The sequence below is a fragment of the Odocoileus virginianus genome, chromosome 33 (genome assembly GCF_023699985.2).
Source record: "Odocoileus virginianus isolate 20LAN1187 ecotype Illinois chromosome 33, Ovbor_1.2, whole genome shotgun sequence".
Classification (NCBI taxonomy): Eukaryota; Metazoa; Chordata; class Mammalia; order Artiodactyla; family Cervidae; genus Odocoileus; species Odocoileus virginianus.
The window spans coordinates 40,064,145-40,087,703 of NC_069706.1; the positions used below are offsets into that span (position 1 = coordinate 40,064,145).

Consider the following 23,559-nt stretch of genomic DNA (forward strand, 5'->3'; position numbering starts at 1 on the left):
GTGCTGAGGAACGTCAGAATTAAGACGGATGACCAGACTGAGAGGAAGCGAGTTGGCCTGTCTCTTTAATTAAGGCAAATTGAAGAAAAGACCTCGTGAACGTCAAGGCAAGGTCGGAAGACGGCATCAGCAGGCCATCCTGGCCGATCGCACAGCAATCGGTGTTTCAGCCCCTGGGGCCTGCGCAGTGGTCTCCACTGGTGGTGTGAGCAGGGCCCCGCGGCTGCAGCCCTCAGCTGTCACGCAGCCTGGGGCAGGGTGGGGAGGAGGGCACCCGGGGGAACCTGGCTGCACAGTGTCTCCTGGCCTCCAGCCTCGGACCTGATGGGACAGCCCAAGGACCGCTTCTTCCTGCGTCAGGGCTTCTGTCCGAGGCCAGGGCCTTCCTGGGGCTAGAGGAGCCCCGGCTTCACCACATCATGTTTCTCCCCACGCGGTGGGCTGTCTGGTGGGAGGCAGCGGGGTCCGCAGATGGGAGTTGGTGTCCTGGTGTGGCCAAGGTCCCCTGAACTCAGGACCCAGCCTCCCCATCTGCGTGGTGGATGCAGGAACAGCCCCTGCCTGGGGTGGGCACTGGGTGCGCTGGCCCCATGTCCCGCTGGCCCGCAGGGGAGTGCTCTGCTCCCTCCTGGCCTCAGGCTTGTGAGCGGATGGGAGAGTCTGTGGCCTCAACCACCCTCAGACCCAGGTGGGGGGGGTCCACCCGGGGTGCAGTGTCCTGCTCCCTCAGTCCCTGCTCTGGGGGGCTTCCCGGTGCAGAGTGGTGGGTCCAGGGGCCTCGAGCCCCCCTCCCAGTGGGAATCTGGTGCACACACCTTACTGGTGACAGCCACCTCGTTGGCCAGGCCAACCAGCTCTCTCCTCACCTCCACTTCCGCGAGAGTTTGGAACGGTAACAGGAGACGCTGAGATGCTCTCAGGAAACCACCCACAGTTCCCTGCACTCCCTCCCACCCGCTCATAGCCTGGCCTCCACTGCAGCTGTGGTGGGCTCCCCTCCCCACCCCCGAGGAAAAGGGGGGCAGAGAGGGGCATGGCTCTCGGGAGTTGGGCACCCGTGCAGACAGATGCCTTGGTCACACTTTCTCCGTAGATTTGCTCTGAGCTGAGGGGGCTTCCCTGTGGCTCAGCTGGTAAAAGAGTCCGCCTGCAATACAGGAGATCCTGGGTTGATTCCTCGGTTGGGAAGATCCCCTGGAGGAGGGAGAGGCTACCCACTCCAGTATTCTGGCTGGAGAATTCTGGGTCACAAAGAGTCGGGCAGCACTGAGCGACTTGCTTTCACTGAGTTGGCTGCACGCTGGTGCAGGCCTGACCCCCCATGCTGAGCTGGGAGTTCCTGATGGCGCCAGGTCACTGGTGTTTCAGGACATGCCTGCGGTGGGGTCCATGGTCAGAGGGCATCCGCCCTGTAAGCGTGACCCACCTCAGATGCTGGGCATCCAGGCTGCCCGGCAACATGCCCTGCAGGACTCGCAATGTGGATGGGTGGCTGGCTGGAGTGCTGTTGGGTCCGTTCTGGGTTTGTTGTCTAGAGGCAGAGCTGCCATCAGAACCTGCAAGTGGGTTTTTCACCTGAACACGAGTCTCCTCTTCTCAGGTGAGTTTTTAAGGGCGGGCTGGCCGGTTCTCAGGGAAGCCTCGTCAGCGTGTGGAGCCGCCAGAGCCCTCCCGCGTGGCTGTCCACCGGCCCACCTGCCTGAACCCTTGCTCGGAAGCTCTCACATGAGGCTCGGAATTTCCTGAGGAGACGGCCCCCCTGGCTTATTCTGGTGCCAGTTTCAGGCCAAGGACTGGGCCTTCTGGGGCCCCTCCCTCAGCCTTGCCAAAGGGCTGCCCGGCAGGTCCAGCCTCAGGGTCCCGAGAGCTTCAGCAGCCTGGGCCACGAGGATGTTGTGTTTCCTGTGGCTATCGGCCACGGCTCCTGAAATAGTCCTGAGAGGGTCTGGGAAGCCGGCCCAGCTCACCAGGACTGCTTCCTTGGGCTCGAAGGCGGGTGGTCTGTGTGGGGCTCGGGTGGGCAGCATCCCGGCTTGCTGCCTCTTCTCAAGCTCCTTGGAGCCTGCCTGGCTTCCTCCCGGCCAGGGGTGCTGCCGAGGCCTGCGGGTTTCCCGGCTTCCAGAGTCCTGCGGACATCGTGGCTCCTGGCTACCCACCACCCCTCCCGTGGGCTCTTGTCTCGGTTTTGGCTCTCCATCCGAGCATGACACTTTGAGGTCCGCTGGTCCCGGTGGCTCTGCGTCCCCTCCGCCTGCCTATAGTGGGCGCCCCTCTCCTGCGGGTGCTTGTCACGGCGCGGCCCTGTGGTCTCCGCCAGCTCAGATTCTACCGCCCTCCCGGGCTCTGTGTACTGACGGGCCTCAGCACTCGGGGGTGTAGCCTTGAGCCCAGCGCGTGTCCCACCAGCCTGCTGGCGTGGGGGACACCCGGCGTCCTAGCCCTTTGCTCTCAGCCGGCCCCTTGCCCCTCTTGTGCCCGCCGGCATAACTGGCTTCTTAGGGCCTTGCTGCCTGCGGGTGTGTCCACTGCGGGCCCCTGTGGGGGCCGAGGGCCCGGGTGAGGCAGGTCCCCGTCCAGCTACACGGTGGCAGAGTGCGGGGGATGCGGCCCTGCACCTATCGGGCGGGCCGGGCCGGGCCCTGGGGCTGTGGAGGCAGCGGGGCGGGCGGGGTGGTGCTCACCTGCAGGTCGGCCCCTGCAGGCTCCGCCTGAGTGGGTTAACGCCCGCAGTTGCCTTCCTATGGGTCTCTGCTCCTCTGCCCAGGGGGCAGTGCGCTGCGTTAGTGAGGCGACTGGGGGTCAGAGACTGCACGTGGAGCCGGCTGCCTCCTGAGAGCCGCGAAGCGCCCTGTGGGTTCGGTGACCCGGGGCCGTGCGTGTGCGCTCCCTGCAGCGCCCGGTGTGTGCAGCGCCCGGGCGTGCAGCGCGCCTCCACGGCACACCCTGGGGGCCTGTCTTGTAAAGGCGGGATTTGCTGTGGCCTCCGAGGCCCCGAGGATCCTGGGCCAGGGAGTCCACACAGCTCGGCTTCTGAAAGAAACCCCTGGACGGGACGCGTGAGCGGCGGGGCCTCTTCGGAAGTCGGCGCCGCGCGCTAGTAAGCTGCTACCTGCGTGCTAGTAAGCCGCTACCTGCGTGCTAGTAAGCCGCTACCTGCGTGCAGGGTGGAGGGCCGCGGCGGCCACCGGAGGGCGCCCCACGAACACGCCCGCTCCGCGCCCGCGGTCACTGAGCCGCTTGTCAGCCCGCTTGGAATCCGAATCCCCATCGGCTTCCTGCCTGGTGACTCTCGGGGTGGCGGGGGCGGGCGGTTTGGCCGTGACCCTCCCTCTGCCACCCGTGGAACAGCTGGGAAGCCCACACGCAGGAAGGGAGTGCCTGGTCCTGTGTCCCGCACAAGCGGTGTTGACGGAGGGCACAGCCGTGTGAGCAGCCCCCCGCCCCCCGGAGCCCTGCCCCCCTCGGCTGTGTGGGACCCACCCACCAGCAGGCCCGTGGACACACGTGGGCCCTCGGACAGCTCGGGGCTTATCCGCGTCGGAATTAAGACCCGCATGGTGCAGGGTCAGCCCTGCCAGCATGGAGGAGCTGCGGAGTAACCAAAAACGCCGGAGCTTGTTCACCTCGTGAGGGGAAAGACTTGTTTTGTGATACGTCTGTGTGCTGTTTAGCTGACATGTCGCATATCCCAGGAAACACACACATTAGAATCCAGAAATTGGCTAATAAGTATCAAGTAATTTAATCTTCAAACGTGTGGGTTTTCTTCCCCAGTTTCTCAGACACACCTGCAGCAACTCCAGCCATCTGGGCAGATGTAATGGGTTAGAAACGAGAGGCCCCCACATTTCCCGACTGATTTTAACTACAAGAACTTGATGTGTAATTTAGCATCTTAGTGACTTATTCCTGGTTTGTCCTTTGTCAGGTCCTTTATATAAAGAAACAAATGTTTGACTTTTTTTAATTTTTAAAAAAATTATGTTAGTCTTGGCTGTGCTGGGCCTTCGCTGCCGCACACACGTTTTTCCCTAGTGTTGGTGAGCAGGCTGCTCCCCGGTTGTGGCACACGGGCCCCTCGTCGTGGGGGCTACTCTTGTTGCAGAGCACGGGCTGCAGGCACACAGGCTTCAGTAGGCCTAGCGCGAGGGCTCAGGAATTCCGGCTTGCCAGTTCCAGAGCAGGTGCTCAGTAGTTGTGGCCATGGACCCAGGGGCTCCGCAGCACGTGGGATCTTCCCGGACCAGGGATCGAACCCGTGTCCCCTGCATTGCCAGGAGGCTTCCTACCCACTGCGCTACCAGGGAAGTCCTGACTTCTTGATAACATCTGCCACAATTAGCAAAAGACCTAGTTTCTTAGAGTAAGTTTTATAACCTTCATGAAATAAACCCAAGGTTAAATTCAGCTTTGGGGATCCTGAGTCATGAAGCATGGTAACATCAGTGAGTTTGTCTGTTGACAGAAATAAGGTCATTAAAGCCGGTCAAGGGCTTTGCTGGTGGTCCAGTGGTTAAGACTCCATGCTTCCAATGCAGGCGTTGTGGGTTCGATCCCTGGTCAGAAGCTAAGATCCCACATGCCACACAGTCAAAATATATACATACTAATGGAGGTTTTTTTTAAAGAAAAAGGACAGAGTGCACAGTCTGCCCCCTACATTTTCCAAATAGCTCCTCATTCTCTTCTAAATGCCTCAAGTCTATATACGGCCATACAATCCCAAACCTGCCTGATCTCATTGAAATGGTTCAAAATTCATTCAATTTTTTAGCAACCGTGGCAGGAGTACTAGGAATCAAACATACTGGGGCAGCAAGAAGTGACCCAGAATTCAGCATGAGATTGTCAAGCCAACGTCCATGGAAAGTAGATTGTTGAGATGCTAGTGGCTGAGGCGAAGCTGGGCTTGCTCCTCTAGTTGGGGGGCATAGGGGGCTTCAGAACGCAGCAGCAGCAGGAGTGGAGGGGTCTGTACCGAGACCCCGGCTCATCATCTGTCAGAAGTAGAGGTGGACACAGGACAGAAACGTGTGGCTGCTACCGTGTGACACCCTCCCCCCTGGAGACCAGTCAGCTTGCAACCAGAGCCACTGAGAAACTGAAATAAGTGATTTTAGGCCCCCTGCGCTGTGTGGGGGAAACCAGATGGGCTGAGGGGTGGGGGTGGGGCTGCAGGCAGATCTGGGCCCTTGGGGCTCACCCTCTCCAAGGAACCCCTGGTACGGGAGCACAGCCGCTTCTCAACGGGCTCCTGCTCCCCCTAGGTGGCACTGGCTCTGGGACCCTGAGGAGGGCACCCAGCCCCCCTCAGCACGGCTGCTGCTGTCTCGGGGTCCCCATGGGGGGACGTGCTGGGAGAGCGGGAGGCATCCGCCTGAGGCCCTGGAATTTAAGGAGAGCTCCTACCAGGCCCTGGGACCGTGGAGCAGCCAGCCGGCATCTGTGCTCGTCACCGCCAGGAGCGCCCAGAGACCTCACCAGTTCCTGCTGCTCTGTCCCCCAAGGCTTACTGCAGCCTGAGTCCAGCGTGTGTCCGTAGTTCTGCATAGGCCTCCAGCCTGGAAGGAAATCAGTCTGCAGGTAGAAAAGCATGCACCTCACTCTCTTGGCTCGACTTCCCAAGAGAAGGGGGCCACTGGGGCAGTTTTCCCAACAGACCCGCCGAGAACAGCAGCCTGGCCCTGGGCAGCGTGTGTTTATGGCAGCAGCCGGGCGGGGGTGGCGCCCAGCATCCCATTCATATTTCATCTGAAAGGTGTCCTACCCAGACTGCAGCCTTGAGAAACATACCTTTGCTTTTAGGGTGTTTTGGGTTCAGAACAGCGTTGGGTTGGGGGGCTGTGATTTCTTCGTGAAGACGTGAGGAGGGGAGGGGAGGCGCCACCACGCCCCTACAGCTGACACAGAAGGCAGGGTGCGGGAGAGGGCGAGGGGTGGTGGGCGGGCTCGGCACCCCAGGCTGGTTGGGTTGTCTAGACTGCATCTTCCGCCTGTCCGGGGCCCTGCAGCCCCGTGAGCCCGCCCGCGCAGATCCATCTTTCCTGTGGGCAGGCCCCTGTTTTCAGGGTTAGAAATCCTAACAGCGTTTTCCTCCCTTCACCTTATTGACACTTACCTTTGGTGCACACTTTGGGGAGTCGTTCAGGACAGACTCTCCCTGGACCAGTGCCGGCAGGGGCACACCTGGCAGCCGCAGACGCCCCATCCGACCCCTCCCGCCAGGCCCACGCACCCCAGGAAGCCTGCAGTCCTGGTTTGCCCTGCGGTCGCGAGGCCCGCCACCCGAGTGTGTTGGAGTTTCCTTCATTTTAATACCTTCTGACTTTCCTATCAAACGTCTCTTCATAAAACAAGGGGGGGGGGCTAGTATTTTAACAGTACAAAGTATAAATACTGGCGTTAGGTTTTCATTACTTCATTTGCGCCTGAGGGGAAGCAGGCTGCTGCGGGCGCGGACCTGAAAGTTGTGTGCAGGAGACGAGCACACCCAAGGGCGGCCGGGCACCGAGGACACAGCCCATCCTCACACAGGGCGCCTGGGGAGCTCCATGGGGCTGCGCCTGGTTCTGTCTCCAGGGGCCGAGGGAGCAGGGGCTGGAGTCAGCGTCGTCTCCTGGACGCCTGACCTGGGAGGAGGAAGCGAGCCTCGGGCACAGGGGACCGATCACCGCGGGCTGTGCTTCCGGCCAGTGCGGCCCGCCCCGCCCCCGGCAGTGTCCCTGGAGCAGCGTCTGTGCCGTCACTGGCTGTGCCCCCGCTGGGTCTATGCCGTCACCGGCTGTGCCCCCGTTTGGTCCGGGGAGCAGCTCCGGTGCCCACGGCGCAGCTTCTTCATCAGTCTCCGGAGCTTGCCGGGGAAGTTTCTGTCCAGGTGGCGGTACAAAAGCGGCACCACAGCGCTGCTGGCGAAGGCCAGGAACCTGGACAGGTCCTTGGCAAGGAGCAGCGTCCCCACGTGGTGCCCATCCACTGGCTTCCCCCGTGCTGCCAAAACCGTGCGCCCCAGGAGCGTCAGGTAGTGGGGCGTCCAGAGCCCAAACTGCGTGCACACGGTGGCCACCAGCAGCCTGTGCGCCGAGGGGTCCGGGTGGCCCGCGTCCCGGTCGAGCGGTGTGTCCTCCTTGCGGACCCGCGCCAGGAGCACGAGCGCGTAGAGCGTGGCCAGGCCGGGCACCAGGTAGCCGACGAGCAACATGATGGCGTCGGCCGCCGCCGCGTCCCGCATCCGCGAGCACTCCACCAGCCTCGCGGCCACGTGGCTGCAAATGTAGAAGAGCAGGGAGGAGAAGCCGGCGAGCAGGGCGCCGCCCCAGACGAAGCCGCACACGTGCCGGGTGTTGTAGACACTGGACATATAGGTGCGTGGCAGCGCGCGCTCGATATAGCAGTCCAGGCCCAGCAGTGCCGTGGAGTAGAGCGTCACCAGCGCCGCCACATTGAACAGCACCAGCAGCGAGACGTGCACCTCGCTGCCCAGGTCCCAGGCGGCCCCGCCGGTCGTGCCGGGGCCCAGTAGGTGCGCGGGCGCCAGGGCGCAGAGCAGCAGCCCCGCCGCCGCCATGTTGGCGAAGTAGACGTCGGGCATGGTCATGCCGCCCGGGTCGTGCAGGTTGGCCAGCAGCAGCAGCGCGTTGTAGCCCAGGCCGAGGGGGACGCCACCCAGCAGGTAGAGCAGCGACAGTGCGGACAGCGCCCGCTGGACGTGCAGGCAGGGCAGCGGGTCGTCGCCGCCGGTGCTGTTGAGCGGGCAGCTCCACATGGCGGGCTGTGGGGAGAGCAGCGCGTGAGTCCTTCGCGAGCACAGAGCGGCCCCCGCCCCAGAGGCCGGCTGGAAACGGGGCTGCGCATGTTTTCTGCGACTGAAGGCGCCTTCGCTGGAAGCTGTGACGGCCCTAAAAGCCAAGTGGGCTTCCTTGACCCTGTTTGCCGGGAAACCCACAGCCCTGGAGCCGTAAGGCGTCTGCTGCCACCTTGTGGCGCCTGGGCCACGTGAAAAAGGCCGGGGGGAGGGGGGGGGTGACTGGGTGTGGACCCCAGGCCTGGCCCCGCAGCCCTCCTCGCGGGATCCTCAGCCTCTTTGAGGCTGCGGCAGCCCTGCTGGGCGCATCCTTCCTTGCTTTCAGTGACTGCCGAATCCTGTGACCCCACCCCTCCCCACCCTGCGTCTGTGCCCAGCAACCCGCCTCCCTCGCGCCGCTTGGGCAGCGCTGGTATGCCGCGCCAGAGCACCGGCACCCCTGTCTTGAAGCCCAGCTGCCGCTGGAGCCCTGGGGAGGGGCCGGAGGTGGTCTGCACGTGCACCTGGTGCAAGGCGGGTGGGAAGGGCGTCCTTCCCGTTTCCTCCCTCCCAGCCTGGAGGGGTCGGGGCGGGCGTGCGCTGAGGTCTGGGTGGGCCTTGGCCGGCGGAGGCGCCTTGGTGGTAAGGGAAGAATAGACTTTCTTGAGATATACGTGAGTCCTGGGGCGGGGGCGGGGGAGGGGTCCTCCACTCCACGTCTTCTGAGCCCACCGGGCTTCCTGCTCTCAGAGCGAGGCCAGCAACCCTCTGGGGAAGACCCTGGCCTCCCAGGTCCAGGGTGCCGGCAGGAGCCCCAAGCAGGGCCGGGCCTGAGGGGTCCTCGGAGCCCTCGTCCATCCTCTTCTAGCTGATCCGCTGCTCGTTTCCCTCCTGAATGCCGGCAGGCTCCTGCGCGCTGAGCTGAGGCCTGGGTGGTGCTGGGCCGGGATGCTGGTCCATAGAGCATCCTGTCCGTGCCTGACCAGCCCGCCCCCCGCGCGCAGGCGCCTGGCCCGGCTCCCGGGCCTCAGTCCCTCCCCTCCTGCCTCGCTGGGATCCTGTTTCCCCGTGCGGAGTGCTCCTCGGCGAGGGGTGGGTGTGCGCGCGTCCGCCTCCTGGTTCCCGCGGTGCCCCTCCTCCCTAGGCAGGTGCAGCTGTGCCTCCTGTCTGTTTACAGGCAGTTTGGAACCTTGAGGGTTGTATAGGGAAGGGCCGGCACACGGGATGGGCACCCTGCCCACAGGCTCCCCTGTGGCCCGGCGGGGGTCTCCTGCTGCGCCTGCCCCTCCTGGTGGTTTCCACCCACCTGGAAGGCAGGCTCGGCCAGGGGAGGCCCTCTGTGATGTTGGGTGGGCACTGGAGGGCCCACAGGCCTGGGGGCAGAGTGAGGGAGGCAGGGGTCGCGCTGGGGGGCCCTGCCCTGCTGGAGATCCGCGCGGTTCTTGGGAGGTGGTCACACGGAGCAAATCTGCTCAGAACTTTTTTCAAGAGCTCACATGCTTAAATGGCCAGCTTGCTTGGCCTGAGAGGGACTGTGGTGTCTCTGTGGTCAGTGCTGGGTTTTAAATTAAAAACCCACCTGAGTTGCTGTTTTCTGGCAGCTCATACACACAGAACCTGGAACTTATGCCCACAAACTACAGACAGCTCTGCGTATCCTGTCGGCATCCACCTTGGGGACACGGCTGACTTCAGAGGCAGCTCACGAGCTACGAGTGCCAGTTTCCTTTGCTTTCAGCCTATCTTCGCTTTTTGTCCCCGGATTCTTCCCGGAGACCCCTTGTCTCCAGGTGTCACACAGGGCCAGGGTGGGGACGCCTGTCGGGGGTGCCTGGCGTTTTTCCCCTCACCGCGTGGGGGCGCGGGTGAGAAGGGCAGGAGGCAGACTGCCAACGCAGGGGCGAGGCACCGAGACGCTTACTGGGAGGGTGGTGCCCACAGGCTCTCGGGGACCCGGAACAGCAGCTGCGCCCCAGCACCCCCAGACTTGCCGTCAGCAGCTGTCACTTTGGGAGTGTCTGCCCACCCCAGCTGTGGGGCAGCTGGCCAAAGCGCAAGGCCTCTGACTGGCGTCCCTCCGTGTCCAGGGTCCCTGTGCTGCCCCTGCGGATCCCCGCCCCCGCCTCCCGAGTCACCCCACTTCCCTTTGTGCTCTGGCTCTGCGCTTGCTGGAGTCTGGGAACAGGCTCCCCTCCCCCGAGGCCCTGTGAGGAGGGGGCCTGAGAACAATGGTGGCCCCCGCCCACCACACTGGCTTGGGCTGGGCTGGGCTGTCTTTCCAGTTACCAGCTCTCTGTTCACTTCCTTCCTGAGAAAGGGGAAGTTGGACGGCAGCCAGAGACCAAGATTCCAGGCAGGGCTCTCTGTGGTCCTGGCTCCCCCCAGGGGCGGGAGGCAAGGCCAGGTGGGCCCTCAGCGGCCGAGCCCTACCCCCAGCCTTGCTGGCGCCATGGGCCCTCGCTGTCCCCGCATGGCAGGGCTGACAACACCACCTGGGCCGCCTGTCACCCGCTGCAGCTCTGACCAGCTCCGGGGGGCAGGCGGGGCCAGGAGCCCCACGGCCTTGTCCAGGCTAACCCTAACCCTATCACCCTGCCCCAGAGCCATCCTGACAACACGGGTCAGAGCTGCCCACTGCCGCGCGGGCTTCCCAGCTCCCCTCCTGCCCCTCCCACCAGCACCCCCGCCCACTGCCCACCCAGCGGCCTGTCCACACCTTTGCAGACCTGCCTGCAGGTGCCCCGGCCGGCCTGGCCACCTTCCTCCCGTGCATGGTGGGGCCTCCCTGGGCAGCGGCCCCACCAGCCGCGTCCGTGCAAGATGCTGTCCACGGCCCCTTCATCCGACAGGGCATCAGGGGCCCTGCCCCAGGGCCCTCCAGGACTCCCATGTTGCCAGCCTGGCCAGGGCCTGATTCTGCCCAGAACCCCTGCCTCTGCCGGGCCGGGCCCGCGCCTCCCCCAGGCCTTCTGCCCCCTCTGCCAGGTCCAGGGGACATACAGGTGTGCGCGTCTGGTGGGAGTCATCCCCTCATCCTCGGACCCCCACCCGTGGGCGTCCCTCTTCTGTGGCGGGCGTGCCCAGCCAGGCCTGTGGCCAGCCTTTGTCCATGGAGCAGGGGCGCGTGCAGGCGTGTGGCGTGGTGTCACAGCGAGGCCAGCAGTGGGACTGCCCGGCCCTGGCGCCGCGCAGCCCGAGGGGAGGGCTGGTGGGCTCCGGCAGCCTGGCTCACTCCCTGGTCGTCGTCGTGGCCCGGCAGTCACCGTGCCCCGTCTCTCCCGACGGGGTGAACGTGACTGAAGGTGACTTGCATCCCCACACTGAGTGTCTATCTGTCGTCTCTGATTGCGTTCCTGGGGCAGTGGCCCTGCCTGGCCCCAGGGACTGCCACGCGCCCGCCTTCCAGCTGGTCTCGTTCCAGGGAGTGGAGAGGTCTTCACAGCCTTGGGCCAGGGCGGTTACCGCCTGGGCCCAGCAGTGGACTGGAGAAGGGAGAGCAGCCAGCCTGGCAGAGCAGAGGGTGCCCCGCCTGGGGAGGGCACCTGACCCTCAGGCGGACCCTGACGTGAGCACAGGGTGGCAGCGCTGCTGTGGCATCGGGGAGGTGGCCCCTGCTCTGCTCTGGGCCTGAGCACGAGCTCCCGGCATGGGATGTGTCGTCCTCGGTGCCTGGGCGGGTGCCGGCCGTGCTGACCCGAGCCAGCGTGCTGGGCAGACCAGGCCTCGCAGCACTCGAGGGGACACTGGGCTGGGGGCGCGTGTCTAAGCCCCACTGCACTGAGGGCTGCCTGCCTCTTACACTCTTGTCCTCTGGGGAAGCAGCTCGATCGCGCCCCCTGGACCGACTCAGACCTCCCCTGGGAGGGGCGCACGCTGCCTGGTGGGGGCTCCCGGGCGCCCTGCCCGCAGCTGCCTGGCTTGGGTCCCCAGTCAGGCTGTGGGGAGGATAGGGTGAGGGGGTGAGGCCGTGAGCACAGCCCTCCCTGGTGCTGGGTGTGGAACAGCGGGTCCTCACCTCCCACACATTTACGCTGCTGTGTGGCCTCCCTCAGACTGCCAGCTGCCGCGCGGGGAGAGGAGATGGGGGAGGGAGGGCGGAGTGCGTGGGGGGACACAGGCCAAGGGCAGATTCCCACGGGGGTGGGGAGGGGGCCCTGCCACAGCTCAGCGGCCTGGGGCCCCAGGGCTGCTGTAGGAACAGGCAGCTCGTCTCTGGAGCCGCGCTTGCTGAGGTGGAGTCCCAGCCCCACGGGGTCCGGGTCCTCCCCGATGGCGCCCTGCTTACTGACACCCCTTCTTTCATTCCCTGCCGGCAAGGACCGCGCGCCTGGGTTAGCTGCTGGAAGCATTTTGAGGCCAGATGTCAGCATCTTTTCTTCTTGGTCTTTTTTTTTTTAAAAGAGCCTAGAACTGTATAAACTAACCCTTGAAAAGTGAATGTCCACAGGCAATGAAAAGCCTTGCCCAAACGCAGGGCTACAGTGCATGGTGATCTCCATGGAAAGAGGGGTGCCAGAAGCGCAGCAGAGCAGTGGCGGGCGGGGGCTCCCCAGCGACCCTGTGGCACACAGCCTGCCAGACTGAAGCACAGCTAACTCCCATCCAAGGTCGCCGACCTCATCCTACTGCACCTCTGTTCCCGCCTGCCCAGAGCACCCCAGAGAGGGAGCTCCGTGACCGGTGTCCCGCAGCCTGCGAAATGGCCTCAAAGGGCCTTTCCCCAAGGCAAGCTCGAGGACCCACCGGCAGAAGGGCGGGCAGAGCAGAGGCTGGGAGGTGGGCGCAGGGCCCCGAGGCCAGGGCAGTGTGTCCTGGTGGGCGCCGGCCCGGCCCGCCTGCCGCTGTCCTGGAGACCCGCCGTGTACTGTGCCTGGACGTCGGCCGAGCGCTCTGGAGCCATCAGAACGCGTTGAAAGTGGCTCCTCAGTGTCTGTTCCCTTTGCGATAATGGGCAGAGGCTCTGGCTGCAATTAACATCCAGCTGGTAGGAGCCAGACGCTCCGGAAAAGCTGATGTTTTCATAGGTTTTCAACATAGAGAGCTTACGCATGCTGATTGGTATCACAGACGCTGTGCCTTCCTGGGCTGCGATAAGCAACGGTTTATCATACACTTAGGGTGTCTTGGTTTTTGTAGACTGTTGCTTTTTAAGGTTCTGAATTAGAGGGCAGTGAGCGTGAAGCAGGCAGCGTCTCCGGTTCTCCCGGGAAGAGAATGGGCTCGCCCGCCAGTTGGGAAGGGCTGCGGGCAGGGGGAGCAGCCGGCCAGGTTCTGGCCCACCCCAGGCCCCAGAGTCTCCCTGGAAGAATATGGACCCATGTTCTCCTGCTTGTGGAGCACTGTTCCTTGGCTTTTTTCCCTTTTTGTCTCCTGGCTAATTTTCTGAGGTTAGCGCTCCTTCCAGCGAGCAGGGGAAACAGACGGAGAACTTCCCGTCTCCGCGGGCACCCGGTCAGGCCCCGCCCAGCCTGTCACGTGTGCTGTTACCTGGGGGAGCACTGGGAGCAGAGCCGCAGACCTTACCGCTGCCTGTGGTTCTTTCCAAGGGAGGAACCAGCAGTCACTTTCGCTCCTTACACTTGGTCTAATAGTAACAGTTGCTTCCTTGGCTCTAATTAAAACTGGGAAACTCCTGTGTGCTCTCTGCCCTCCCACCACGTGTGTGGGGTGAAGGAGACCCCTGTGGGACAGCACAGAGCAGCTGACCCTTTGCACCCTGTCCTGCTGCTCACTCGAAGGGGGTTCTGTCCACAGGTCCCCGGGGGGCAGAGGAGGGACCTGAACTCTGCCCCTTGACAGCATCGCATTTTCAGCATCTCAAATTAGAGCAAAAATTCACTTCTACTCCTTACACTGAACTCCCCTGCTCTGCAACGCCTGAGGCCCCACGGACACCTGCTGCCGCCCAGGTGCGCGAGCGGCTGCAGCCTTGAGAGGGGCAGCAGCGGCGGCCAGCGAGGGGAGATGGCACCACACGCCGTGTAAGGAGGAAGCACGCTTCTGTCCCGGGCAGAGCACGACAGCCCCACCCCCAGGACACGGCCCTAGTGGGCTGCAGGGGCATGAAAGGCCAGGCGGCAAGTTGTTTGCTGAGGTTTCCAGATGACATCCCAGGGCCTGGAGGGTGTGGCTGCTGCCTCCCCAAGGAGCGCCTTCCTCTCAGGCCCCGGAAAGTGGCTGGCCCCTTGTCCCACCTGGAATCACGATGCATATTTGCTGGCAAGAACCTTGGCAGGTTTGTCCCTCTTTCACTATATAATAGCTTTAAGCAGCTCTAGGGCTCTCCTGACGGCTCAGCGGTAAAGAACCTGACTCCCAATGCAGGAGACGCAGGTTTGATCCCTGGGTTGAGATCTCCTGGAGAAGGAAATGGATACCCACTCCAGGATTCTTGCCTGGGAAATCCCATGGACAAGAGGAGCCTGGCAGGCTGTGGGATATGACTTGGCAACTAAACTACAGTGATAAGCAGTGCTATGTTCAAACCTAAAACCCCACCACTCAAGTCCAGTGGACGAATGTGCCTTTCTCCCATCACCTACCTGCCAGGGCTTCTGAGTTCCAGGGACCCCAAGTCAATGCAGAACGCTGGGCTCATCTCTCCTCTGGATGTTTCTGTGACCCCCACGGCGTCAGGACAGCAGTGGTCAAGGGCAGGGCCCCAGCTTCCTGTCCATGACTCGGCACAGTATGCATGCACCAGATGGGAGCTATGATTTTTAAAAGCCTGTTATCTCTAGAGGCTTTCTTCATTTAGCGAGATACCAGAGGTTCCAGTTTGGAGCGCCAGACCCAGCAGGCCAGGGAGCATGTGACTGTCCCCAGGGCATAGTTACTACTACAGCCTCTTTCTCCTCTTGGTAGTGACCGGTGCCCCAGTGAAGACCCCGCTGAGACTGCAGAGTGTCGGGTCCCTATCCTGTGTGAGCAGCCAGGAGCGTGGTCAGTCATCGAGTCCAAGCACTGGTATCTGCAGAGGCCTGGCCAGCAGGCTGCTAGCTGCCTGGGGACTCAAGGCCAGCCTCACGGGCGCCACGGACACCGTGGGGAGTAGGGGGCCGCTGCTCCGCCAAGATGTGGTGGCCCAGGGCTGCCAAGCAAGTGTGCGTCAGGTCCCGACTCACCCTCCGTCCCCCCAAAGCTTGGTTAGATGACTGGGACCAGTGTCCCACTGAGAGAACCCAGCCACCATGCTCCTGTCATTAGCTTGGTGTTGGGTTTCTTGTCCCAGGTCAGTGGGCGGTCTGAGGCTGGGGCACTGCCTTCTCAAGTTTTGAAGGAGCCTCCAGCCCCAGGGGTTTTTATCTTTTTATCAAGTGTCCTAGACACTTGATATCTCCATTTAGATGCTGTTACAGAACTTCCCAAGATTTTGTCATCATAAAAGAGACGAAAGTTACAGCCACCGTGACCCAGAAACAGGCGGTCAGCCCCCCGCAGGACATGTGAGGAGCCCGTGGTGCTGCCGAGCCGCCTACGCGGCCAGCAGCTCTCAGCGGCCCGGACAGGTGAATGACCGCAGGGCAGCGGCCCGACCGGCCGGGCGCCGCGCGGCTGGAGGGCAGCCACGGGAGGGGACAGCGCTCGGGCGGGGCCGAGGGGACCCGGGAGTCGGAGCGGAGCACTGGCCGCCGCGTCCCCGCGCCGCTCCCCGCGCGGGCCGAGCCCCCGAGTGTGCCCACCGCCCCCACCCCACGTTCGGCGCCCACTCACCGGCTCGCTGGGCCGCGGGCCGCTCAGTCGTCGCGGGAATGGGCAGCTCCGGGCTCCGGGAGTCGGCGGGGCTCACGGCGCGCACGCCGCGCGGGCCTGTGTACACACGTGACCGCGCCGCGCCCGCCCCGCCCCCGGCACGGCCCCCGCCCGCCCCAGGCTCCGCCTTGACCCTGGCCCCGCCCCCGAGCCTGCCCACCCCGGGCTCCGCTCTGGCTCTGGCCCCGGCCCCGCTCTGGCTCCGCCCCGCCCGGAGTCCCCCCACCCCGACAGACTCCCCGGCCGCCGGGTGTCCGGTGCGCTTGGCCGAGGTCCGCGGGCGGGCCGGCTCGCTGAGTCAGACGCGCTCTAATCTGCAGGGGACAGACACCCCGCCCTCGAAGGTTGTAATCGGGGCCTGCCAGGCGCACCTGCTCCTCTGCCCCAAGTGTGTTTGCTGGCTCCACGCTCACCCCTCACTTCCTGGCTTGAGGAATTTCTTTGTAAACAACTGTCCACAGGAAAACCATTTAAAGAGACAGTGCGCTGTTTGCAGCCTAATTAATTCCTTAGCTGCTGCTCTAATTAGGTGTTGGAAAAGTGACAAGAACAAGGCCGTTTCCTCTGCTATAAGGCTTGTGCTGTAAGTGCTCCTAGCGACGCGTTCTGGCTCCGGCGCTAAGAACATTCTTTTCCGACAACCCAGGTGTTCGGGTTGCAGCACTAACGCCGGTTTGCTGCGAGACCAGGGGCTGGTGGAACAGGAAAAATGAGCATCGTGGCGGAGGCTGGCCCTAGGTGGTGTCAGGGTCCTGCTCTCTGGGCTCAGGGCTCCTTAGGCTACCCTGCTTCACAGGACAGCTTCCTGACCACGGATCAGAGAGGGAAGCTGGCGGTCAGCTAGGGCACCAGATTGCCTCTCCCTCTCTGTCACAGCCACTTGGAGAGCCCTAGGGCCCCACCCGCCGCTTGGCTCTGTTGTCATTACCGTAACCTGCTTCTCACCCCAGCACTGTCCTTGTGGCCGTGGGTATCCAGCCATGGGGAAGACAGGGGTGTGGTCAGCCGGCACTGACATCCGGCAGGGAAGGAGGACAGGCTCGATGCAGGTTTCTGTTCTGGGCCCTCACAGCAGCCTTTCAAGGTGTATGAGCCTCCTTTCATCAAGTCTGAAACCCCGTCAGTGCTGCGTGCGTCAGAACTTAAGGACCAGTACGAGAGCAGTCTGATCCTGTCCATCATAGGAAGCGTGCTGACCTTAGAGTTGTTAAAGTGAGGAGCCATTCCTTACTGTTGGTGGAAAACAGTACCCTCCTCCTCTTGAACTGTACTGAGGCTCAGAACTTACCAGGGTGCGCGAGGCCGCACGGCAGAGCGGAGGCGGAGTCTGCGCCCAGGTGGCCTTTGCTTTCTTAGGACTGTGGGTCGTCCTGCCAATGTGCTTAAGCAGTGCTGCGCCTCCTTTTCTGAAGAGCCTCGGAGCCCGGAGTTCCTAGTCAGAGACCCCAGGCTGCCAGGGGTGCTCTGCACCTGGCAGAGCTGCGACCATAACTGGGGAAAGCGGCCCTCTAGGCCTTGGGTCGCCCCACTGCCTTATCTGCAGAGAAAGACTTCCTCCACCACGCAGGCTCCTGGCCAGGGGGAACGGCAGAGTTTGTGCGTGTCGGAGATCTTCAGAGTGGACCCACCCTCCAGCCAGGAGCAGATCAGCGTTCTGTAGCTCGGGAATGTAAACGCGCTCCGTGGGGCTTCAGCTCTGCGGCCCGCTGCCTGCGCGGCTGCGCCGTGCTAGAGGCAGAGCCGCGGGAAGCTGGTGCCGCTCCCGGGGCTTCCAGCTGCATGGCTAGGGTTGACTTCTGAGAACTACATGGAGTCGGCCTCCGCACTGTTTCTGGTGAAGCCCCCAAGAAGCTGTCCTGTGCCCCTAGGCCCCAGGCCTCCACCGTTGTGGCCACACAGGCCACGGTCACCAGGCTGGTGCCCTGAGTGTGCGCCACGCCTCGGATGAAGGGAGACTGCAGCCTGGCGCTCTGCTATGGTGCGGAAGGCTGCTCACCAGGCTGCAGGCGCAGCCAGCCCTCCCGCTTGCCCTGGAGCAGCAGTGACCCCGGGGGGGGGGGGGGGGGGGCAGTGCTGCACGCCGGGGGCTCTGGGCTGCCTGCCGCCTGGGCCTCCCTCTCTGTCGCAGCAGAAGGGTCTTCCTTTTGAAGATGCACCTTTTCAGAAACGGCACACCGATGGGGAAGTGTGATTCTCTGTGACATGTGAGTCAAGAGCAAGGAGCGTGTAAGTTCACCAGTTAGTTCTGAGTGTGGCTTATGGAAAGGTCACATGTTTTGACATCTCTGTGGCTCTGTTACTGCAATGTCTTCTTGCTCAAGCCCAGGTCATTGTAGTCGGCTTCGATGAGGAAGCCTGGGGGGCCTGGGGGGGCTGGGGGTAAACATGAGCGAACGGCTGGGCCCAGGAGTCTGCGTGGCCGTCCTGGGTCACCCCCCTGTTGGTGCAGCTGCCTCACTGCCCTTGGTCTGCACGATCTGCTGCCCCCCAAGTCTGGTCCCATTCGGCCTCTGTCAGCACATCTTCTGTCCTCCCTGGAAGCAGATCTCCCCGTTCCTAACCCAGGGAGCACCGAGGGTGGGCGTCTGCGGGGTCCCTGCCCATGCTGCGCCTTTCCCTGGCCTGGGGTAGACCAGTGGCTCCGACAGGTCAGTGCACTGACCAGGCCCGGCCCCTGGGAGCCCCCAGCTGGCCTGAGGCAGGCACCGAGCCGAGGCTCTGGGGGCGCCGGGAGTCAGCAGTGGTGCCTGGCCCCAGCGCTCTGTCTGCCTGAGGCTGATGGGCGCCCTGGCATGGCCTTGGTGGCACTTCTTAGGTCTGGGAGACGTGGTCCCTCCCAGGAGCCCCTGGACCACCTGGTGGCAGTCAGGTGGGGGGAGGGGCCTCTCTGGCTCTTAGGTGTCCCAGTCTGCGTGTCCAAAGGACCATCCCCTGGTGGCTGGCCCCACAAGGACCCTGCTGGAGAGAGCCTGGCTCCCCATGGGGAAGGCAGTCTGCCCCATGCCAGGATCCTGACCGAGGCCTTAGGGGACAGTGGGTGGGGGTCTTGGTTTTTACCCCCTAGGACCTGTTGAAATGAAGGTGGTGGGGGAGGGGAGCTGGCAGACTCCCCTGCACAGGAACACCGGCTCAGGACTGAGGCTGGGTGCTGGGCATCTGTGCAGGCTGGCTCCCCACACATGCCCTACTCCTTCTGCCTGGGATGGCCAGCCGGCCGTCACCGAGCTGCGCACTAGATCTCGGGACACAAGGTCAACATACAAAGTCAGCTGTGTTTCTGTGCATTAGCCATGAATGCTCGGAAACTGACATTTAACGTGACAGTGTGGTACCATTCCTACCAGCCGGCCTTGTGCGGGGTTTCCCTATCATTGGGCACTTGCACTATTCACGGAACAGACTTTCCCATGCAGGAGCCCCCGCTTGTGTCCAGGGGTAACGCTGGGGTTTCTCAGGGAGCCCTCCTTGGCCTCTTCCCCCTCACGCTCTTTCCTAACCCCACGCAGGCGGCTCTGCCTGCCGTCATCGGGAGGCCAGAGGGCCGCCAGCCTGGCTCTTGGACTCAGGGGTGGCGCCCCCTAGAGGGAGAGTGCCCCCTGGTCCTCTTGCAGGGTCAGAAGGGTGGGTATGCATGCCTGGTGGGGAGCAGGGGGAGGAGACGGGGTAGTGCCCCCTAGAGGGAGAGTGTCCCCTGGTCCTCTTGCAGGGTCAGAAGGGTGGGTATGCATGCTGGTGGGGAGCAGGGGGAGGAGACGGGGTAGTGCCCCCTAGAGGGAGAGTGCCCCCTAGAGGGAGAGTGCCCCCTAGAGGGAGAGTGTCCCCTGGTCCTCTTGCAGGGTCGGAAGGGTGGGTATGCATGCCTGGTGGGGAGCAGGGGGAGGAGACGGGGTAGTGCCCCCTAGAGGGAGAGTGCCCCCTAGAGGGACAGTGCCCCCTAGAGGGAGAGTGCCCCCTGGTCCTCTTGCAGGGTCGGAAGGGTGGGTATGCATGCTGGTGGGAGGCAGGGGAGGAGACGGGGTAGTGCCCCCTAGAGGGAGAGTGCCCCCTAGAGGGAGAGTGTCCCCTGGTCCTCTTGCAGGGTCGGAAGGGTGGGTATGCATGCTGGTGGGAGGCAGGGGAGGAGACGGGGAAAGGTGTGGGGGACTGTTGTGGCCCTTGGAGCTTGGTAGGGACGGTGCCCCTAAGGTTGCCCCTAAGGCTTGGCAAGTGCCACTCTGGCAGGCTTAGAAATTTTGAAATAAATATTTATTAGTGGTAAACAAAAAACCAATGACAGTATGGTTTGATGGAGGGAGAGACACATATTTGAATAGCGACCCCGAAGCTACCCTGTATCAGCAACTTGATTTTTGACAGAGGTTCAAGAGTAAGTTAAAGGAGAAAAAAAGTAAATTCAGTGGAGAGTCTTTACGACGAACGGTGCTGCAGTAATAGGACAAGCAGAGAAAAAGATGTGCAGACTCCTTGGGGTCCTCTGTGTTGACCGTCATCCCGCCTGTAGACAGACATTGAATTTCTTCCTTTCCAGTCTGAGCGCCTTTGATTTTACTCCCTTGCTTTATTGCACTGGCTAGAACTCGTAGAGCTCTGTTGAATAGTGCCAGTGAGAGTGCATCTCCTCACCCTGTTCCCAACCTGCTGGGGGAGGGGGGCCAATCTGTGTGTTATTTACCAAGTTGAGGAAGCTCTCCTCTATTACTAGTTTTCTGAGAATGTCTATCATGAGTGGGTTTTTAATTGTGTCAGGTGCTTTTTCCATGACAGTGGATACAATCATGTGATATTTCTTCTTAAGCTTTATAGATTGATTCTTGGATATGAAACCAGCCTTGCATCTCTGGAATAAGCTCCACTTGGTCAGCATGTATAGTTCTTTTTATATGTTGCTGAACAAGATTTTTGCATTTATATTTATGAGAGCTTTTCATCTATATTTTTCTTTCCTTTTTTTTTTTCTTGGTACTATTTTTGTCTGATTTGGTATCAAGGTAACATTGGCCTCATAGAGCAAATTGGGAAGTGGTTTCTTTGCTTCCATTTTCTGGAAGAGATTGTGTAATTGGTGTTAACACTTCTTTAAATGTCTCATAGAATTCCAGGGAAACCATCTAGGCTTGGACACAGGTTTCTGGAGCCAGGCCTGCCATCACTTACCACTTTAGTGAATGCCAGGGCTAGTGGGCGGCCGCACGGAAGCCTCCAGAAGTACTTTGTTTCCTCCTCTCACAGACTCTGCTCCCCTCCCCCCACCTGGCTGGGGACTGGGGCTCCCCTCACACCCACACTCGTAGTTCCCACCAGCCAAGTGCCTCCAGGCAGGCCTGCTAGTAGTGGGCTGGGCAGGGGAAGTGGTGCGTGCCTGCGGGAGCTTGTGGGCGTCCCAGCGGGTGTTCCAACTCCCCCGTCCCACCCCGCCCCCTAGCATTTCCTGTGAATTACACCAGGGCTTGGTTCTGGGAGTCAGTGAGGCAGCATGCCCGGGAAATCGTGATCGGATCAGCCAGACGGTCTGCTTGATGATGTCTGCGTCGGACGTATTTATTCTTTCCTCAATGACTCAGAATGAGCCCCGTGATCTTGGGGCACTGGCACCCCGGTTTTGAAAGCTTACTGTCACTGCCTCGAGGGAAGGGTTTGGTGGCACCTTCACGCTTCCAGAACTCCAGGTTGGCAGAGTTGCTCTGTCCCCCTCCCTAGGCCCCAGCCATCCTGGCTTCTCTGCCTCCCATGGGCCCCTGTGCGCTGCCCCCACCAGGATATGGGCTTGCTGCACCCCTGGCCGGGGCCACCTCTCCCCCCAACATCCACGGGCTGTGTCCTCACCTCCGAGTCTCGTGTCACCTTCCTGATGCCGTTTTCCTTGACCTGTGTCTTCCTACAACCGCTTTAAAGAACGAAGATAAACCCGCTCCCTGTCTGTCGCAACCTAATTTTCCTCCTTCATGTCATAGCCTTCCAACGCAGCCTCCCTGCGACCAGATGTCTTGGTTTGGGCAACTGTCTCAGAATACCATAGGCTGGGTGGCCCAGAAATAGCAGGTTTATTTCTCACACTTCTGGAGGCTGGAGGTCCGAGATCTGGGCACTGGCAGGTTTGGTGTCTGGTGGGTTCTCATCCCAGATCTCCTCGCTGTGTCCTCTAGTGGTGAGTGGGGGGAGGCCCCCCCTCACGATCTGGTCACCCCCCAAAGGCCCCACCTCCTAGTGCCAGCACAGGGGGCGGGGGTGGGTAGGAGTATAATACAGGAGCTCCTGGGGCACTGGAGCATGGTCTGAGGTAGCAGGCATTTTTACCTGATCTGGTCCCCACAGGAAGCTTAGCGCTTAGACTATCTGCTGTGAAGATGTTGCTTAACAAGTATTTGTGGAATGCTTCCAGGCCTGCGTGTACCCACCCTTCCTGACTGGGATCTGCTGGGCCAAGTTGGGGGGTGGTTCTAGGGTCTCTGGAGCCCATCAGGGTGGACACAGTGCTGCTGCCAGAGTCACACGGTAGGCAGCCCTCAGCCACACCATCCCACTCCACCAGCTGGACCAAGTGCCTTTTCTCTTGGGGTTCCTACAGTGAGCCCCAGTGGGTGTTGAGTGGTGAGTGTTTCCACGCCTGTGCTCTCTGATATGGGCCCCGGTGGGCAACCGGGGGCAGCTCGACCAGGAGCACCTGCTGGAGATGAGCTTCACCTGCTCTGTGTGAGGCCCTGCAGGGACCCTGGGCAGAGGAGGGCCTGCGAAGGGGCTGGACAGGGAGCAGGCAGACGTGGCCCATGTCACACCCTTGACACATCTGCACAGTGGAGGTGACAGGGGGCACAAGGCCACCCCCCCCCCCCCCCGGACTGCACATCCCCGTGTGCAGTGTCCTTGGCCAGCTGCTCCCCCACCCCAGGCCAGCTCTCCGCTCTTCCCGTCCTGTTTTCGCCTTTGTCCCAGTCTCCCACGGTGGCCCATTCGCATCACCAGGACAAGACCATGGGAGGAAGAGACCAGATCAGGGGTTCCCAGGTCAGAGGACTGACACAGGAAGTGCAGAAGACCCCAAATGAAGTCCATTCCACGAAATCGGAGATCGTGAAAACTGGTTGTTTACATTTCCGAGCTTCAGTTTCCTTCTCTGTAAAGTGAGAGCACCGATGCCCGCATCCAGGAATTGTACAGGATCACAGAGGTGAGACCTCCTAACACCGAGGCTGGGCTAGCAGCGAGCCGTGTCCTCCACTCGGCTCCCCCCACCCAGCTCTGGCCCAGGCCTCTTAGATCCTGCCCCCACCAGCACCACCAAGCCCTCCTGTGTGTGTGGACCGGCCTTGGGCGGTGGGGAAACGGCCAAGAGGAAAAGCACAGAAAGACGCAGTCTTGGCTTCAGACCTTGGAGATCCTTATCGGGCCGGGAAGCTGGGACACCCACGCCTAAAGCGGGACGCTCACAGCGCCAGCGCACAGCGGGGGAATGAAGAGAGGCTGCCAGAGCCCTCAGCAGCCAGGGCCAGCGCGTCCTCAGGCCAGGAGGGCCCGAGCAGCCCCCGGACCCAGCCCCGCCTCCAGAGCGCACGCGGACAACTAGGAACGCTGGCCTGCGGTGTTGTTTCGGGGGCAGGGCTCCTTCTTGCATCGATTCCGCGAGCCTCTACTGAGCACCTGCTTTTTGTCAGTCCCAGTGGTGGGCAAACCCATCCCCACCCCCGGGCAGCTCACAGCCTGGGGGTCGAGACACTGATCAGAGGACGCTAGGGTTAGTTTCGTGGGCGAGGCAAGAAGACCTCCCTGAAGCTGGGGGCTGCAGTGGTGCTCCAGTCCGCGGGCAGGACCCAGCCTGTGGTCGGTGCGCTTGCGTCCGAGATGACTGCACCGCGTGGGCTTCCTGCTCCCCTGTGCGCCCCGCCAGGGGGCCGGGCCCCTGTGCACTGAGGGGAGCTGGTGGCACGGCCTGGCCTCTAGACCGCTGCTCCGGGCCTGGGGCCCTCGGCCTCCCCAGCCGGCGCAGACCTGCCCCGCCCGCCCGCGGCCCCGCCCACGCGCCCCGCCCGCCC

The 23,559-nt window shown here is 62.3% G+C and overlaps 2 protein-coding genes across 8 annotated transcripts in view; one reads left to right on the top strand and one right to left on the bottom strand.

The window, feature by feature from the left end:
- Positions 1–23,559, top strand: part of CHLSN (cholesin) — a 67,363-nt gene that overhangs the window by 29,910 nt on the left and 13,894 nt on the right. The gene's annotated exons all lie outside the window — the stretch shown is intronic.
- GPR146 (G protein-coupled receptor 146) lies at positions 3,719–15,596 on the bottom strand. Of its 5 annotated transcripts, none has more exons than XR_011485359.1 (3): positions 15,494–15,596; positions 6,461–7,768; positions 3,719–5,561 (listed from the first exon to the last, which is right to left on the bottom strand). XR_011485359.1 is itself a non-coding variant. In XM_070460610.1 (2 exons), the coding sequence occupies exon 2, from the start codon at positions 7,760–7,762 to the stop codon at positions 6,767–6,769; it is 996 nt and encodes a 331-aa protein (XP_070316711.1). In that variant the 5' UTR covers positions 7,763–7,768; positions 15,494–15,596; the 3' UTR covers positions 3,719–6,766. The 5 variants fall into 5 exon arrangements, 1 of the variants encoding a protein (XP_070316711.1); XR_011485358.1 differs by having other exon boundaries at positions 6,119–7,768; XR_011485357.1 differs by having other exon boundaries at positions 5,794–7,768.